A 19,427-nucleotide genomic window follows, 5' to 3' on the forward strand; every position below is an offset into this window, starting at 1 on the left:
AACACACTATCTGAGTATCCTTGAAGGATTGTTTTTTTGTTTTTTTTTATTCTATCTAGCTCTAAAACTGTTCTTATAGCCAGTTTAGCATGGTGGGCTCCTATGGACTATATTATGGTATGCAACAGCACAGACCACAGAACTATCTAAACTCCTAATAAATCAGATTTGCACCTAGTTTCTCTTGTTTTTAGGTTTTTTAAACATTTCTGTTCTCTCTGGGAGAAGACGCTAGTATAGTCTCCAAATGCTAGTTAGAAAAAGTGCAGCAGCAGATGGCCTCTCTTCAGACTGGCATAAGAATAACAAGCAAAAGTCGTGAACCATGTCTCTTGCTTTCTTTTCAGGCACATACATACTATCAACCAATCCAGTCTCCTTGTTACTGTGAAATAATCTGATCGGATGGTTTATAATGCTCAAAGTCTTTAACTCTGCTTTTTAAAATGAAACAAAACAAAATAAACCCCACACACCAGTTTGTACAAATGGGAAAACTACTGGACAAAGTGCCTCAGGTATTATGGTGATTGGTATATTAAAGGTTCCAGGAATATTGCAGAAAGATGGGGAGAATCAGGGCAATATATATAGCAGATAAGGAGGCATAAGATGATAGATAGGGAGGAGGTATGTAGATAATATCTTTATCTAGAGGTAAAAATGAAGCGTCAATGCCATAGGGGTTAACAAAGGAAATCCCATAAGGTTATCCTCTCAGGTTGAGTTGCAGTTGTCAGTGGGATGCAGCCTCTGAAACCACTCCCTTTCCCAGATCTAGAGATACACAGGAAAGAAGTCCTAGTGAATGTATGCAGAAGTGTCCAGGCAGAGGCCTGACCCTTTGCACAACTTCAGCAGCCCTCAAATTCAGCTGCCATTTGAGTTATTGCATGGTAGCAAATATGGAAGGGCCCAGCAGGTGAAGTAACCTGTGAAGTTTCCAAAATATTCTCCCACTGAGGAGCTTTTTCCTTGCTGCATTTTTGACACTTCCTCCAAATCCTGTCTCATCCATGTGGGGTTAGGTCCTCATCCAAAGCCCATTAAAATTAATGGGAGTCTTTCACATAACTTCGGTGCATTTTGGATGAAGCCCTTGGTAAAGAGGGGCTTCTCTGAGACTTGCAGTGAGTTAGAGGTCTGCGGCAAAGCTGTCACTGTCCCCTTCCACAAGGTTCAATATTTGTCATTAAAGCTTTCCATTTTCCCCAGTTAATGCTACCCCAGTATATGTTGCATTTCCTATATCAAGTATAGACCATTCTGCAAATGCTGAGGAAATGTTATCTAAATAACTAAGGCAAAACTGGAAAGCTTTTCAGGGCAACCATGGCAGGCCTGATTTCCACCAAGACTTTTCCTTTGTGCCATGGAACAGAGGGCCCTTACTAAGCAGTATACTGCTGGTAAACTTATTTTGTCCTGAAAATGTGTAGATTGCAATGTAAAAGGAAGAAAAGTAACTTATATCACCATTTTACTTTTCTGACCTAGGCACTGTAATGTATGAAATTAAATTAAGTTTAAAAGCAAGTGACAGAGAAGAAAGTACCAAATGTGGAATAGTAGGTACATATTTAGTTAATTTATTTGGATAGTTCTCAGTTTTCTAATTACTAGTTACTCTGGAGACTGTAATTGTACATTGTTCAACAAAAAATGGTGTGTGAATGGAAGCTGAAATTAAAGTAAATTACCAGGAGACCCATCAAGAACTCTAGATTCACTAATTATACCAATTATTATTTATTTTAACATCTGTTTCGGACTGTTTCTTATTATAATTTATTTGCTCACTATCATTCTTTCACTAGAAGCTTATGCAATATTCCTCTTGCTGACAAAAATCTCCCACAAAAACCCTTAACTTTCTATGTAAATTAAAAGGACAGAAATTAAAACCTTTCTCAAAATGGCTGACAAACTTGAGGTAGTAAATAATGTGACCAACATTTTGCAGGCTTTGTACTTTTAAAATATTATAAATAAAATAAAATGCAGAGGATGAATATGAGCACAAAGGGTCATTAGTTTAACTGTGCTTGTTTGAATGGCTAAAGAATAAATGTGGCATGTCAATGAAAGAAGGCTATTTACCCATGCAAATATAAAGATCTTCCCAAGCAGTGTTTGAGAACTATTGGAGGATGATGAATTTAAGCAGCAGCATGATTAAGATGAAAGGACTCTGAAAAGCTAATCAGCAAATTCTACAAAGCTAACATCATAAGTATGGGGAAATAAATATGGTAATGTAATAATGGCACATAAAGTGAGCTGAAAGGAAAAGGCAAATCTAGTTATTTTCATGATCTTTTCATGGAAGCAGAGCTTCAAATACTACATCTACAGTAAAGCCATTTTTGTTAGGCAATGCCAGCTTAGTTTGAAAAATGAAGTGTATGTAGCCATTAAACAAACAGGCAAAACTCTGACTGGAACACAGGAATGTAGGAATTGCCACACTGTGTCAGACCATGGTCCATCTAGTGTAGTATCCTGTCTCCAACAATGGTCCATACCAGCTGGTTCAGAGGACAGATGTGCAGTAGGCAGATGGGGAATAATCTACCCCTACATAAATCTCACCATGGTCTCTAATAATTGGAGATTGGCATAAGCCCTGAAGTGCAAGGTTAAATATCCCTTCCAAAATGTTTGCCATTAACTATGATAACTGCATGTTCTTGGTATCCATATAAATATCTAATCTCTTTTTTAAAATCTTAAATTCTTAGTCTGAGTGACTTCCGGTGGCAATAAATTCTATGGTTTTTTTTCATATGTACTGTGAAAGTATTTCCTTTTATTGGTTTTAAATTCTCCACCTTTTCATTGAGGAGCCCACTGAAAAATATGAAGGCTCAGATTCTGTACCTCCTGACTCCTGCCCACAAAGGAGACACTGGGTGGATCAATCTGCCTGTCCAGGGGACACACCTGCCTGGATAGACCTGGAATATATGGCTTTTGTATTCTAGGATTTTGCCCACCTTTCCTTTTGGACCATTTCTATTATACTCTTAATTTTATTCTATGTAGGTTTTTATACTACACTTTTCATTGTAGTATCTGAGCACCTTCTGATAGTACATTAAGACTAACATCTGTAATGTGGGGTTTCTTCTCTGATCCTCTCCCCAAGAAAAGAAGTGTGTTTGTGTAATTATACACACACAGGTTGCTAAATGTTTATATTAGAGAAGTCAAGGTAAAAAAATGTCTCTTGCACTTAGAGCAGAGATGTGAGGTTTGTGGTGATCCTTAGTTTCTGGGGGAGTTCGTTCCACAGTCTCAGACCAGACCTCAAGAAAGTTCTATCTTCTGCCCAGATATAGTTTACCCTTATTGAAGACTTCCTTTGTGGCAGAGGTGTGACATTGTCAACCACTGTTTTCATTTGGAGTTTTAACTGATGTTTCAGGTACCCTGCATGCTTGCCATTGTTTACTTTGAAAGTGAGGGCCAAGACCTTGACCTTTATTTGAAATTCAATGGGAAGCCGGTGTAAGGAGTGGAATAAAGGTTGAGGAGCTGCACTAAAGTGTTCTATATCCATTAGAATTTACTAAGCACTGAAGATTTCATCCCAAGATATATTGTGTTGAAGGCGATGGACTCATTTCTTGTAATCCTGCCTTGAGCAATATGCAGAAAAGAATTTTAAGAATGATGTTAACTGGGTCCTTCTGGATTTGGAAGAGCTGGTTGGGGGAAAATGATTCCCCTCCCCCGCCAAGAAAATAAAATCCATGCTATAAGGAAACCCTATATTGAAAACCTACCGACCGCTATGCCTACCTTCATGCCTCCAGCTTCCATCCCGGACACATCACACGATCCATTGTCTACAGCCAAGCACTGAGGTACAACCGCATCTGCTCTAACCCCTCAGACAGAGACCAACACCTACAAACACCTACAAAATCTCCACCAAGCATTCTCAAAACTACAATACCCGCACGAGGAAATAAGGAAACAGATCAACAGAGTCAGACGTGTACCCAAAAGCCTCCTACTGCAAGACAAACCCAAGAAAGAAACCAACAGGACTCCACTGGCCATCACATACAGCCCCCAGCTAAAACCCCTCCAACGCATCATCAAGGATCTACAACCCATCCTGGACAATGATCCCACACTTTCACAGGCCTTGGGTGGCAGGCCAGTCCTTGCTCACAGACAACCTGCCAACCTGAAACATATTCTCACCAGTAACTGCACACCGCACCATAATAACTCTAGCTCAGGAACCAATCCATGCAACAAACCTCAATGCCAGCTCTGCCCACATATCTACACCAGCGACACCATCACAGGACCTAACCAGATCAGCCACACCATCACTGGTTCATTCACCTGCACATCCACCAATGTAATATACGCCATCATATGCCAGCAATGCCCCTCTGCTATGTACATCGGCCAAACTGGACAGTCTCTACGGAAAAGGATAAATGGACACAAATCAGACATTAGGAATGGCAATATACAAAAACATGTAGGAGAGCACTTCAACCTCCCTGGCCACACTATAGCAGACCTTAAGGTGGCCATCCTGCAGCAAAAAAACTTCAGGACCAGACTTCAAAGAGAAACTTCTGAGCTTCAGTTCATCTGCAAATTTGACACCATCAGCTCAGGATTGAACAAAGACTGTGAATGGCTTGCCAACTACAGAACCAGTTTCTCCTCTCTCGGTTTTCACACCTCAACTGCTAGAACAGGGCCTCATCCTCCCTGATTGAACTGACCTCGTTATCTCTAGCTTGCTTGCTAGCATATATATACCTGCCCCTGGATATTTCCACCACATACATCTGAAGAAGTGGGTATTCACCCACGAAAGCTCATGCTCCAAAACGTCTGTTAGTCTATAAGGTGCCACAGGATTCTTTGCTGCTTTTACAGATCCAGACTAACACGGCTACCCCTCTGAACTTTGAAAATGTTTGCTCTGAACTCCTGAACGCAGACACTGGAATTGTTCTCCTCACCTACTCCTTCAGGAGGCCTATAAAGGACATCACAAAACAAAGGATTGGTGAATGGCCCTACCACATCTTGGAAATGTTATGTGCAAATAGGGTGACCAGACGTCCCAATTTTATCGGGACTGTCCCGATATTTGCTTGTTTGTCCTGTGTTCCGACCTATGCTAGGTCGGGACACGAGACAAACAAGAAAAGGCTCTGGAGCCTGGAAGGGCTCGCACCCTCCCCTACCCCGACTCAACCCTCATCTTCCCGCATTGGCTTCCTCCCGAAATCCCCGCCTCTTACCACACACACCGTGCCCAGGAGACGCAGGGGAGCGCAGGGCTGGGTTGAGTGCGAGTCCGGCCTGGCCCCGAGCAGGCAGGACTCGGGCGGGGTACCTGGAGGGAGAGTAGGGGGTGGCCTGCGGGGCCAGGCGGTGGCTGTTCTCCCAACCTGGGCAGCAGGACTCGGGAGCAGCCTCAGCTTCCACTGCTGCTGGGGGAGGAAGCAACCAAGCATGTGGCACTTGGCAGCTGCGGCTTTGGCGCCTGGGCCTGCTGCGGGGACCCAGCAGTGCACACGCTGCTCCCAGCCCCTGGCCAGTCGCGTCTGGGCTGGCTGCCCAGCTGGTGCAATCCCGTGACGGAGGCATCGGCAGCCCAGCCCCATTCATTCCCCTGCGAGACCCCGAGCGGGATAGGGGGGCTGGGGCCTAGTACCCCAACTCCGGGGCCGCCCGCGGGATTGCACCAGCTGGACAGCCAGCCCAGACGCAACTGGCTAGGGGCTGGGTGCGAGCAGTGTGCGCACTGCTGGGTCCTCGCATCTGGCCTGGGCTCGGGGGGTTCATGGGCACCAGAGCCGCAGCCACCGAGTTTGGCCAGTGGCAGCTTCCTCCTCTCGTGGAAGTGGGAGCTGTAGCAGCAGCTACTCCCAAGTCCTGCTGCCAGGTGGGGAGAACAGCCACCACCTGGCCCTGCAGGCAGCACCCCTACTCTTCCTCAAGGTACCGCGCCCAAGTCCTACCTGCTCGGGGCCAGGCCGGACTCTCACTCACCCCGGCACGGTGCTCCCTTGAGTCTCCTGGGCCTCCCTCTAGCGCTTGCAGAGGGAGGAGGAATCGGGGGTGGGGGATTTTTTTTTGCTCTGCCACCATTTTTTCCCCTCTGCCTCGGCCCCCCACGTCCCGATATTTGACCTGGGTGATCTGGTCACCCTACGTGCAAAGAAGTGACTCTCATAGATAGGAAGGCTAAAGGTAAAAGGTAGAACATAGTCACAAGAAAATTTTTCATTCCTTTTCTGTTTGAACTCTCACAGGGACAGGGACATTAACTAAAATGAAGGTAACCAGGGGTTATCCAACGTCTGCCCTGAAAGAAATTTTGAATTGACAAGTGTGACATTATCTGATTAAAATATGACCATATAGATCATTGTTGCAACCACTGTTATATATTTGCAGCAAATATTATAGAAAGGTTGTAGAGTGAGGTGTCTGTGAAAAAGTTATGGTTTTCTGGTCATGATTATGCTATCTGCATGCATGTATCATTTTTGTTTTTGAAGTTCTAATTATTAGCTCTATACTTGGATTTCAAATGTGTACTCCTGCGGTAATGCCCATGAAGTAATTAGCCAACACATCTTGGAGGGACTATTGAAATTGAGTTGTCCATGGAAAGAACATTTAACCGACAATGGACCTTGAGGGACTCCCATCTACACTTAATGAAATGTCCTGCTGTGACTAGGAGAAATGCATGGACATGTGACTTGCCCATGTGACTCCAAACTCCATCTTGTTGCTGTAATTTTCCACAGTAAGAACAACGGGATGCCCTCCACATGCCAAAGCTATAAAAGTCCCTGGAAACACCTCCATTTTGTTTTCAATCCTGTGTCTTACCTCTGGAGGAACTTTGTTCAGAGCTTTAGTTTGTAGCAAAGGCCTGAATGATCCATCCAAGCTGTGGATGTACTCCAGAGACTTGACTCAAGCCAGCAGTTCATTCCATCACTGCTACAAGCCTGAACCAAGAAATTTGCTATTACTGTATATAATTGGTTCCTTTAAGCAATTTTAACTCTCATCTTTCTTTTTGTTTATGAATAAACCTTTAGATGTTAGATACTAAAGGATTGGCATCAGCGTGATTTTTGGGTAAGATCTAAGTTTTACATTGACCTGAGTGTGTGGCTGGGCCTTTGGAATCAGGACAACCTAGTATTTGATTAGACTGTTTGTAAAGAACCACTCATCTCTGAATCCAGTGTTTTTGGTGGTGGTATAAGAATTGGGCTGCCTGAGGAAACTGCCCTTATGTTTTTCTTATTAGCCAGTGTGGTGAACGGGGCTGCCGAGAATGGGTTCGAGCCCTAGTGAAAAAAAATTGTCAGGCCCCCCAGCAAGGGCGGACCGGCTAAACGGCTGACGAAGCCAGGGAAGCCAGGCCCCGGGCCCCCTTCCAGACCTCTGGACCCAGTAATTTGTACCGGCTTCCCCCACTCTCGTCGGCCCTGGTGGTGAAACAGTTTACTTTTGTGGCTGGTTTTGTATGTCTTATAAAAGAATAACCACCCATTTTGGGGTTGTGTCTTATTTCTCAGCAGTTCATCCTGAATTTGGCATCCTCAGTTGTGACCCACTAAGACACTGTTACAACAGGTCATCACAACTCTGTCATCTTTAGGAACCACAGATGGTAACTCATTTGTGTGTATATGCTTGCTTTAACCTGTAAATAACATTTTTTCATAATTAATAAAGGGTTAGTTTATTACAGGATTGGCCACAAGCATTGTCTTTGGCATGAGATCTGAGATACAAATTGATCTGAGGCATGTGGCTGGTCCCTTTGGATTGGAAATAACCTGAACATTTTGTCATCTTTGGTATAGGTGACCAATTGTCACTAAATCCAGCTAGCTTGAGTGGCAAGGTAGATGGAGAGTCTGAGGGGACTGTCTGTGACTCCATGGTAAGACTATCATAGTGATCCAGGAGTTCACATGTGTTGCTGGGTTGTAATACCTAATTACAGAACACACCACCAGTTTGGGGTACCTGCGCTGTTTTTGACAGTTTGCCCTGAGGCAGACACTCACAGTTGTAAGGCACTCCAGAAAGTGTGACTCTGTTAAAGTTTGATTAACAACACCGTTGTAAAAATGGTAACTTGGCAATGTATGTTTATTCTCTCTCAGACTTCCAGGTAATATCTGCTCAGTTTTACAAGTCAGATTTACAGGTTCTACCACTGCAAACTTCACCTGGGGCAGGTTCTACAAATAAAGTTCTGTGCTTTCTGCCTTGTACATAATCACCCAATTATCTACTTAGAGCCACATAATATACATCTATACAATGAAATAACATTCTAAAGGGGCTTTTTTTAGTAAGGAGTATTTCCATACTCTGCATTTGAATTCTTAAGCCTGATAGAAAAATGAGTGGAGGGCGAGCTATATAAACCCCTGTTCAAGCCATTCCCAGAGAGGGGCCAGGAAACTCCACTGAGTCTATTACACGGTCTATTGTGGGAAAAAGTTTGCCCCTTGGAAAACGAACGTGGCTCTGACAGCATTTTTGCTGAGATCTGTAGAGTCCCTATGCCTCTACAATGATCATGTACCTATCTGATCTCTCTGGGTTAATTAGGCTAACTTGGTCATTAGCTTGCCTACAGAAGTTCTGTGCATAAGTAAGCATTTAAGTAGCGCACAGGCCTTGAGCTGGCCATCTTCATGGGATAAACTGCATCAGATGCAATGATTTGTATTCACATACAAATATTTGCTAGTCTTCATATAAAAAGTTCAATCAGTTAGCAGAAAACAAAACAAACGTGAGCAATCATACATTGTGAATAAAACAATTCTGACCAAAATGTTTATTTTTTCTTCTAACCTATTTAAAAAATAGTTACATCCAATTAATCCTTTGGCAGAAATCTGATTTAGGTCGCATGTAACTTGTAAGTAGAAGAAAGGCTAACTTTGCAATGAATACACTGGTCTACAATTTTTGAGAAGTCGTCTGCTTCAGAGATAAAATGTGATATTTATTATGTATTTTGATGTGCTGAATTCAAATATGACAATTAAAACAACTGATTGGCTACTGTTTCTAAGATATTTAAGTTTTTACATTTTATGTCTGTGTATATTGTGTAGATAGTAGAGTTTTAATCATAAATTGTAAACCTAGGTCTTGTCATGTGTTTATGGTTGCTTTACATGATAATATTTCACCTGTCCTGTTTATGTAACACTTTAAAAATCAGCAAAAGGGTTATATAAATAAAATGTATTATGAAACAAAAGGCAAAAAACTATTCTGTACATAATTTAGTCCTATTCAGTGTCTACTTGGTGCTTCTTGGCTTGTCTCTTGTATTCATTAAATGGAGCATCCCTTGTCACTGTCCAGCAATAATCTGCAAGCATTGATGGGCTCCATTTGCCCTGATAGCCTGCCAGGAGATTCCACTGCTGTAGTCTAGAGCCCTTGGGTAGTTCCAAATCCCTGACAAGGTCATTCAGTTCACCTTGTGTTATGAGGTGTGGTTCAGAGGAGGAGAATGGGAGAAAATGTGGGTCCTGTGACATTGATGGTTCAGGACCAGAAGTTTCATCCTCTTCCTCTTCTTCGTCTGACTCAAGTGAGAGTGATTCTGGTGCATCAGGAACCAGCAGTCCTTCTCTGTGGGGTACTGGGCGTATAGCTGATGGAATGTCTGGATAATGCACAGTCCACTTTTTCTTCTTTGACACACCTTTCCCAACTGGAGGCACCATGCAGAAGTAACAATTGCTGGTATGATCTGTTGGCTCTCTCCAAATCATTGGCACTGCAAAAGACATAGATTTCCTTTTCATGTTCAACCACTGGCCAAGATTTGTTGCACAAGTGTTGCAGCGTATGTGTGGGGTCCACCTCTTGTCCTGATCTCCAATTTTGCAGCCAAAATAAAGGTGATAGGCTTTCTTAACCATAGTGGTTATACTGCGCTTTTGTGATGCAAAAGTCACTTCACCACAAACATAGCAGATGTTATCTGCACTCTTCACACAAATACGAGGCATCTCTGCTCACTTTGGCTAAACAGAAATGTGTCTCTTTGCAAAATCAAACACTGACAAAGAAGAGAGCACGACACTATATGATTTCTAGAGCAAATATAGGGCAATTTGTTCAGTAGAGTGATGTAAGCTTTGTTATGATTGCATCATCCATGACTTCTAGGAATAACATGTATGACGCAATACCAGATTGCATCATTCATTGTTTTGCCTCAACAGCAAGTACTGTCCAAATCCAGACATAGATTTATTGATAGATCCAGTCAAAGATGTATTTTAGTCATTTCTGGTTTAAATTGAGATCCCTTCCCTTTATAACTCACTTGTCCTCAGCCATTCCCAAGTCAAGGGTCGTATATACTGACCCAATAGCATATCTTGAAAACTAGAGCCAATCAACAATTTTAAGCATCATTTTCATTCTCAGTGACCCAGAATTAATAAAGTTGGACTACATTTATTTCAGAAGCATTTTGGCTGTAGAGCAGTGATATTAGTGAATGAACAAATCCTGCAGTGTTCTCACTTGTCTCATTATATCTGGTGATTATTCTTAAAGCCCTAGCTCATGTAGTCATGTGAACTGATGAGAATATGAACTTTCTCTTTTTTTTCTCTCCTTTTTTTTCTTCATACATTTATAGCCTATAAAGCTAGAAATGGCCATTGTGATCATCTGATTTGACCTCCTGTGTAAACACAGGGCATAGAAGTTTCCTGAATTAACTTCTGTTTGAACTAAAACATATCTTTTTTAGACAAACATCCAATCTTGATTTCAAGTGATGGAGAATCCCCTGCAGCCTTTGGTAAGCTGTTCCAATGGTTAATTACGCTCATAGTTAAAAATGTGTGTCATATTTCTAATATGAATTTCATAGAATAAAATTGTCTAGTTTCAACTTCCATCCTTTGGATCTTTTTATATTTTTGTCAATTAACTTGAAGAGCCTTCTGTTAAATTTCTATTCTCCGTGTAGGTACTTAAAGATTATGATCAAGCCCCGCCCTCCAACCTTCGCTTTGTTAAAATAAACAGATTGAGCCCTGGACTCTATCAATTTAAGGTACGTTTTCCATTCCTCTAATCATTCTTGTGGTTCTTCTCTGAACCTTCTCCAATTTGTCAACATCCTTTCTGAACTGTGGACACCAGAACTGCACACAGTATTCTAGTAGCGGTTACACCAATGACCAATGAAGAGGTAAAATAATCTCACTTTAACTCTCAAGAGTCCCCTGCTTATACATTCAAGCATTGGCCTATTTGGATTCAAAGTCAGACTGTGAGCCCATGTTCAGCTGATAATCCAGGTCATCGATAAACATGTTCAAGAGTGTAGGGCCAAGAATTGATCCCTGAGGGACCCCACAGAAAAGTTTAAAAATATAAACATTGTGTACCCTACAGGTTCAAAAACCAGAAGGCAACTAAAAAAGAACCCAATATATTTTCTTACTCACAAATCATGAGATTATCTGATTCATGAGTTTTGAAAAATTGGGCTTGGCAGTAATGATATTATTCACAACAAATAATATAACAAGTTTTTTGTTGCAGGTTTTTATCCTATTATTGATCAGATCTTCAGCTCATGTAAATGGACATCACTTCATCAATCAATAGTTACTAACATCACCTGAAGATTTCTCTCTGTGTATCCAACAGGTGGACTGGGCACACAGAGCTGCAATTGCCACTAGCTACTTCTTTTCACATAGGTTATTTGAATTACATTGGATCCATAGTGCTCCCCTTTTCAAAATGGATTGGTATCTTCTAGGTACGTAGGAATGGGAATTACCAACTGGATCAGAGACAAGTTCCATATAGTCCAAAATCATGTCTCTGTCAGTGGTCAGTACCACATGCTTCAGAGAAAGGTATAACATCCCCACAACAGGCAGATGTAGAATAAACTGCCCTCTGCATATGCTTCTTCCTGGTTGATCATAGTTTACTTTAAGCTTTAATATCCCTTCCAAACTATTTGTTGTCATTTAATCATGATGATAGATTAGTTTTGCCATCCATTGATTTTTTTCAAAAATCATTGACAAATTTGTGCAGAGAAGATCTCAAATTTCTCAGCCCCCTCTTTACAACAGTCTGACAAACTGCTTCCATATGTCTTCTGTGCTTGCTTGCACAGATCTTCTGAGCTTAAGGCACAAACAGCAATTCATTATCTGTCAGGAAATGTGTCACCCTATTAGTCACTATTGCTTCAATGAAAATAAATTAAGGACAGGTTAAGAGTTCTGTTGAGCTATGTGGAGTGATGTGAATGACTGATTATATTTATTTTACTGCTTTCCAAGAGTCATTGTTATACAGTCCACACACTAATTATAGGCTTAAGTCAATAAGATGTACCCTAAACTTGCATTAGTCAATTGGCCCCATCATGCTCCAATTGGTGTCCTTGACAAAACTCCCGTGGAAGAGCTCAATGGGGACTGTGGGTACTGTGACAAAATTCTTCCTCTACCTTGGTGGGTCCCGTGCTTATTGGCAGATTTGCTCAGCTCAGTGATCTTCCCCACAGTCTAGATCATCTCCTCTTGTGTCTGATCAGGAGTTGGGAGGTTTGGGGGGAACCCGGGCACGCATGCCCTCTACTCCGAGTTCCAGCCGAGGGCCCTGTGGATTGCAGCTGTCTATAGTGCCTCCTGTACTAGCTGCATGACAGCTACAGCTCCCTGGGCTACTTCCCCATGTCCTCCTCCAAACACCTTCTTTATCCTCACCACAGGATCTTCCTCCTGGTGTCTGATAACACTTGTACTCCGTAGTCCTCCAGCAGCACAGCCTCTCACTCTCAGCTCGTGCCTCTTGCTCCCAGCTCCTTACACGCACTTCCTCTCCTCTAGCTCCTCCCCACCTGACTGGAGTGAGCTGCTTTTTAAACCCAGGTGCCCTGATTAGCCTGCCTTGATTGGCTGCAGGTGATCTAATCAGCCTGTCTGCCCTAATTGGTTCTAGCAAGTTCTTGATTACTCTAGTGCAGCCCCTGCTCTGGTCATTCAGGGAACAGAAAACTACTCACCCAGTGACCAGTATATTTGCCCTCTACCAGACTCCTGTACTCCACTGGTCTGGGTCTCTCACAGTACCCAGTAGTATCTTCAGGATTAGGCTCTATGTAAATGAAGAATGTAATGTGTATATATAGTCTGTTTTGTAGGAAGGAGTTCAATAAGCTAAATAGTAACAGGTAACATATCACTTAAAGAACTCAAATCCTGTTTGAGCTGGATTTCCACTATTAATTATCAAAATTATATCTAACTGCCAAATTTCTACTGATATTAATCAGTGAAACATATTTTCTTGTTTTCAGATCAAAAGTCATGACTTTACCATCAGATCTTCACAACTGCAGGGATTCACTCAAGAGGAACTAATGAGATGACCAGGGCCTAAAAGGGTTCAAAAGAGCATTTATTATTATTTATTATTTATTTATTTTATATTACTTGTATTATGGTGGTGCCTAGAGGTTGCAGCCGAGATCAGGACTCTGTGATGCTAGGCTTTGTACAATTGCATAATTAGATAAAGCCCTTACTCCACAGAGTTTACAATATAAATAGATAGGACAGACAAAGAGAAGGGGAAGCAGATGCATGGAAGTTTGCCCAAGATCAAAGAAAATGAGGGCAAGAGATTACAATTTAAACTAGGTCTGTCAAGTGATAACAAAAATAAATCATGATTAATTGTGCGATTAATCACATTGTTAAATAATAGAATACCATTTATTGAAATATTTTTGGATGTTTTCTACATTTTAAAATATATTGTTTTCAATTACAACACAGAATATAAAGAATACAGTGATCACTTTATATTTATTTCTAATTACAAATATTTGCAATGTAAAAAACAAAAGAAATAGTATTTTTCAATTCGCCTAATACAAGTATTATAATGCAATCTCTTTATCATGCAAGTTGAATTTACAAATGTACAATCATGTACAAAAAAACCTGCATCCAAAAATAAAACAATGTAAAATGTTGAGCCAAGTCCACTCAGTCCTATTTCTTGTCCATCCAATCGCTCACACAAACAAGTTTGTTTACATTTGCAGGAGATAACACTGCCTGCTTCTTGTTGACAATGTCACATGAAAGTGTGAGAACAGGCATTCACATGGCGGCATTGTAGAGGCATTGAAAGACATTTGGATGTCAGATGTGCTAAAGCTTCATATGTCCATTCATGCTTCAACCACCTTTCCAGAGGACATGCGTTCATGCTGATGAAGGTTCTGCTCGATAATGATCCAAAGCAGAGTGGACCAACGCATGTTCATCTGAGTCAGATGTCGCCAGCAGAAGGTTGATTTTCTTTTTTTGTGATTCAGGTTCTGTAGTGTCCACATCAGAGTGTTGCTCTTTTAACACATCTGAAAGCATGCTCCAGAGCTTGTCCCTCTCAAATTTTGGAAGGCAATTCAGATTCTTAAACCTTGGGTCGAGTGCTGTAGCTATCTTTAGAAATCTCACATTGGTACCTTCTTTGCATTTTGTCAAATTTTCAGCGAAAGTGTTCTTAAAATAAACAGCATGTGCTGAGTCTACTATAGCATGAAATATATAGCAGAATGTGGGTAAAACAGAGCCAGAGACATACAGTTCTCCCCCAAGGAGTTCAGTCACAAATTTTATTAATGCATTTTTTAACGTGTCATCAACATGAAAGCATGTCCTCTAGAATGGTGGCTAGAGCATGAAGAGGCATACAAATGTTTAGCATATCTGGAACGTAAATACTTTGCAATTCTGGCTACAAAAGTTCCATGCGAATGCCTGTTCTCACTTTCTGGTGACATTGTAAGTAAGAAGTGGGCAGCATTATCTCCTATAAATTTAAACAAAATTGTTTGTCTTAGTGATTAACTGAACAAGAAGTAGAACTGAGTGGACTTGTAGTCTCTAAAGTTTTGCACTGTTTTGTTTTTTGAGTGCAGTTATGTAACAAAAAAAATCTACATTTCTAAGTTGCACTTTCGCAGTAAAGAGATTGCACTATAGTACTTGTGTGAGGGAAATTGAAAAACACTATTTCTTTTATTCATCATTTTACAATGCAAATATTTGTAATAAAAATAATAATATAAAGTGAGCACTGTACACTTTGTGTTCTGTGTTGTAATTGAAGTCAAGATACTTGAAAATGTAGAAAAACATCCAAAATATTTAATAAATTTCAATTGTTATTCTATTGTTTAACAGTGAAGAAGGGTCCCTTTCATTTGATCTACTTAGTTTGTATTTTATTGTCCTGTATCATCTAGTTGCATTCTCTTTGCTTCAAATATCTTTCTTCTGCCTTATAAGAAGCCTTGTGAAAATCACATTTGTTTTCTATTATTATTTGTGTTAGCATATCTCAGAGAAGATTTTCAGTACTCAGGAAAGGCACTTTATTGGTCTTTTTTTTTTCCAGTAAATGCCTTAGACCTGTCTGATTCACTATACTTTTCTTTAATACATTCCTCTAGCAAATGGAAAAAAGAGAATTGTGTCCCTTATGTGATAAGAGATTTATCACACACTCTGTATTCAAATGTTCCTTGGTATTTATCTTCTGAATAGCTATTATCTGGTGTGACCTTTATTCCATGTCAAAGTGAAATGTTCACTTTTGTTTGTGGATATAAAACTACAGTTAGATCTTGTCTCTCAAATTGTAACCATCTTATGTATTTGAATTTATAAAATAGATTACATTCCATCTATTTGTACTAAGCATAGGATTCTTCCTACATGGCAGAGCAAAATAAAAGTGATTTTAGACATCCTTCCGCTCTTTCTTCTGTTGCTGTTGTAACAATTATTCACTTTACAGATGAGATTTGTTCTGAAATAATTCCACTATTGAGTCAGACAATGCTTTTATCAGACACCGCATGTGAAAAAGTACACAGACTAGCAAACAAATATTTTGCAAACCATTTGACTTGCACCAATTCCAAGATTATAAATAGCAGTGTAAAAAGTGTTCCATTTGCAGTGTGCACAGAAGAAATTTTAAGTTTGATGCAGCTCCCCTACTTCCTTCAATTATAATGATTTTTTTCTGATAGAAATCATCCTAGGGGAGTATGTGTGCAAGAAACGAAACAAATAAAAAAACTGACTAGTTTTGTACTCTAATCTGGACTATTAAAACTAGTTGTAAAGCCAACAGTGAGTTGGATATGTTGAACTGCAGAAAAAAAAGGAACGTACATTATATTCTTATGCTTAAGAAAATAAAGTAAGGATTTCAGTTTTAAGATGTACATACGTTGCTGAATTTAGCTAGTACTGTCACAAAAGAGAATGTTGCTCAAAATATGTTGTGGTATAATAGGAGCTGACATAATATAATGAGTTTATTTAACCAAGAAGTCGATCATATCTCATAAAAAAAAGAAGAGATTTGGCTGAAAAGGGGGGATAGTAACTGACTCCTTGTCACTCGTCAGATGAATGTGACACTAAATTTGACAGCATTATGTACAGTAAATTACACGTACATCCATCAATGCCTCATTGAGCAATTTTGGCATTTTTATTTTTCAGGACATATACAACCATTTAGCTGCTGTTCCAGATATAGAAAATATAATGTAAACAAGTAGTTAAATGTTCTTGCAGACTATTTAATAACTTCTGTACATGTAGGGTTATCAAGGAGTTCAAAGAACAATCAGCATTGCTATTCAATCATATGACTAGCCTGTAGAATTATCTTGTAACAGTTTTATATGGATTATTAAAGGTGGTACTTCTTTTGCAAATACCTAGACTGTTTATTGTTCATGCACAATCTTCCCTTCATTTAAGAGGCGGAGGCGCAAGCATGCAACATTGGAAGACCATATGCAAGAACCTGTGTACTCCATGGTAACACAACTTTTGGAACAAGTACCTGCATTCTCTGCAGATTGGAGATTATGAAGCAGCTACAGTTAGTTAATACAATTTTGAGGGATTTTCTTGTATTAAATATGAAACGAAACTATGTATTTATTTCGGTGTCCTATCTCAGTTAATCGGATGTTCCATTTTTTTATATTGCATTGTCTCAAATGCTCTTTAATTTTCAAGCTGCATAATTTTATATTGAAAATTCACAACTGGATCAGAAGTTTTTAGGGAAAACTGGAGGAATTGGCAATTGGATACTAGAGTGGACATTTGGGGCTCTTTCCATCTGCATAGATGTAGGAGGCATTTAGGTCTGAGATGTGCATTAGCCAGATATGAAAGTGATATGCCCTTCATTTAATTCTTGAGATTTCAGGTTAACAACCCATTAAGATGAACATGGCCATTTGCACCTCAGCTATCATTCAGATATGTCTGGATAGTCAGGCAGGCAGCATCTTACCAGTTGGTACTTCATCTGGAAGATTTTCTTCACAATGATGAGGGAATAACACTATTCTTGTCTCTAGGGGAGGATTCTGACACCCATTACTCTTTTAAAACTTCCTCCATTTTTAAGGGTGCGTGTATGTGTGTGTGTGTGTGAGAGAGAGAGAGAGAGAGAGAGAGAGGTTCTGTAAAACCAAAACATCCACATGTATCTGCCAGGATTTATCCCTCGAAAATCCCTTAGAATAGACTTTGAAGGGTTCACTTAGTACGCCCTATGCAAACTGATCTCTGTATAAACTCAGCAGAACTAATAATCAAATACATTCTAGATGGCCACATTGGGCCTATAAAATTGGTCTGTTCTAATATAGGTGGGCAAAGAGACAAACCGGAAAATGATTTCATGGACTGTGATTCTTGTACATGATCTTGATGGGGGCATTTGAGAGCTACCTTAACAGGAATATTTACTACTACTAAAATATGCCACTGTATGTGTACCAGTGTGTGTGTAGGCATTTTATATGTGTTGCACATTGATATTCTTTCAAGTTATGGGTCAGAGGCTTAGTTAGTGATTCACTATCTCTTTGATAAACATAACATTTAGAAGCAGCAATTAAATTTATGCTGATGGAATTTGTTCTGATTAGATTGTTAAAATGTAATATAGCTTTTCATAATCACTCCAATAATGTGTGACAAAGTTCCATTTCCAAAATTACTGGAATAGGCTACAGACATGGCAATCACTTTCGTTTAGAATTGTTGCCCACTTATCAGATAGGATTCTCTCCGGTGCAAGAAGATCTGAACAAAATATAAACATTCCATTTTGATTAGATTTCAAAGTGGTTACTGGAAACAATACAAAAATGGTCTCTGATCATTGAGCAGAATAATATATCAAAGTTGTGTTTCCTCCCTGGCGTCTTGTCCAATGGTATTGCAGAAGCTATTTTTTCGGCTGGATATGGTATTTGGAACGTATGCCAATGGATCAGGTCGGATCAAGTAACTGTAAAAAGAAAAAAGTTGTTATAAAAGCTTGATATAAATTAGGATAAAATGCATTTGCATGCTTCCCTAGCATATTATTGCAAAGGTAGGAGCACAGCTTAAAGAGCTCTCGCGCACTTGAAAGCCTTACTAAACTGGAAACTTCAGTCTTGTTTCTCATTATTTCATAGGACTGAGATCACATAGCATTCCTGTTTCTCTAAAAGGAAATTAACTCTTAGAGTATGTCTAAACTATGGGATTATTCCGATTTTACAGAAACCGGTTTTTTAAAACAGATTGTATAAAGTCGAGTGCATTCAGCCACACTAAGCACATTAATTTGGTGGTGTGCGTCCATGTACCGTGGCTAGCGTCGATTTCCGGAGCATTGCACTGTGGGTAGTTATCCTGTAGCTATCCCATAGCTCCTACAATCTCCCCCGCCCATTGGAATTCTGGGTTGAGATCCCAGTGCATGATGGTGGAAAAACAGTGTCGCGAGTGATTCTGGATAAATGTAGTCCCTCAGTCCTTCCTCCCTGAAAGCAACAGCAGACAATCATTTTGCACCCTTTTCCCCTTGGATTGCCCTGGCAGACACCATAGCATGGCAACCATGGAGTCTGTTTTGCCTTTTGTCACTGTCACCATAAGTGTACTGGATGCTGCTGACAGAGGCGGTACTGCAGTGCTACACAGCAGCATTCATTTGTCTTTGCAAGATAGCAGAGACGGTTACCATCCCTATTGCACCATCTGCCATTGTAAATTGGCAATGAGATGATGGTTATCAGTCATTTTGCACTGTTTGCATTTGGAAATTGGCAATGACAGTTATCAATCTTTTTGTACTGTCTGCTGCTGTCATGGGTGCTCCTGGCTGCCCTCGCTGAGGTCGGCTGGGGGCACATGGACAAAAATGGGAATGACTCCCTGGGTCATTCCCTTCTTTATGTTTTGTCTAAAAATAGAGTCAGT

The 19,427-nt window shown here is 40.3% G+C and overlaps 1 protein-coding gene across 8 annotated transcripts in view; it reads right to left on the reverse strand.

The window, feature by feature from the left end:
* Positions 1 to 16,613: 16,613 nt before the first annotated feature.
* Positions 16,614 to 19,427, reverse strand: part of KCNT2 (potassium sodium-activated channel subfamily T member 2) — a 283,250-nt gene continuing 280,436 nt past the window's right edge. For all 8 annotated transcript variants that reach the window (XM_030573508.1, XM_030573507.1, XM_030573506.1 and 5 more), the window contains one exon: positions 16,614 to 18,465. In XM_030573508.1, coding sequence (XP_030429368.1) covers positions 18,354 to 18,465 — 112 coding nt within the window. In that variant the 3' untranslated portion in view covers positions 16,614 to 18,353. The remainder of the gene's footprint in view (positions 18,466 to 19,427) is intronic.

This window comes from Gopherus evgoodei, chromosome 8, assembly GCF_007399415.2.
Source record: "Gopherus evgoodei ecotype Sinaloan lineage chromosome 8, rGopEvg1_v1.p, whole genome shotgun sequence".
Taxonomy (NCBI): Eukaryota; Metazoa; Chordata; order Testudines; family Testudinidae; genus Gopherus; species Gopherus evgoodei.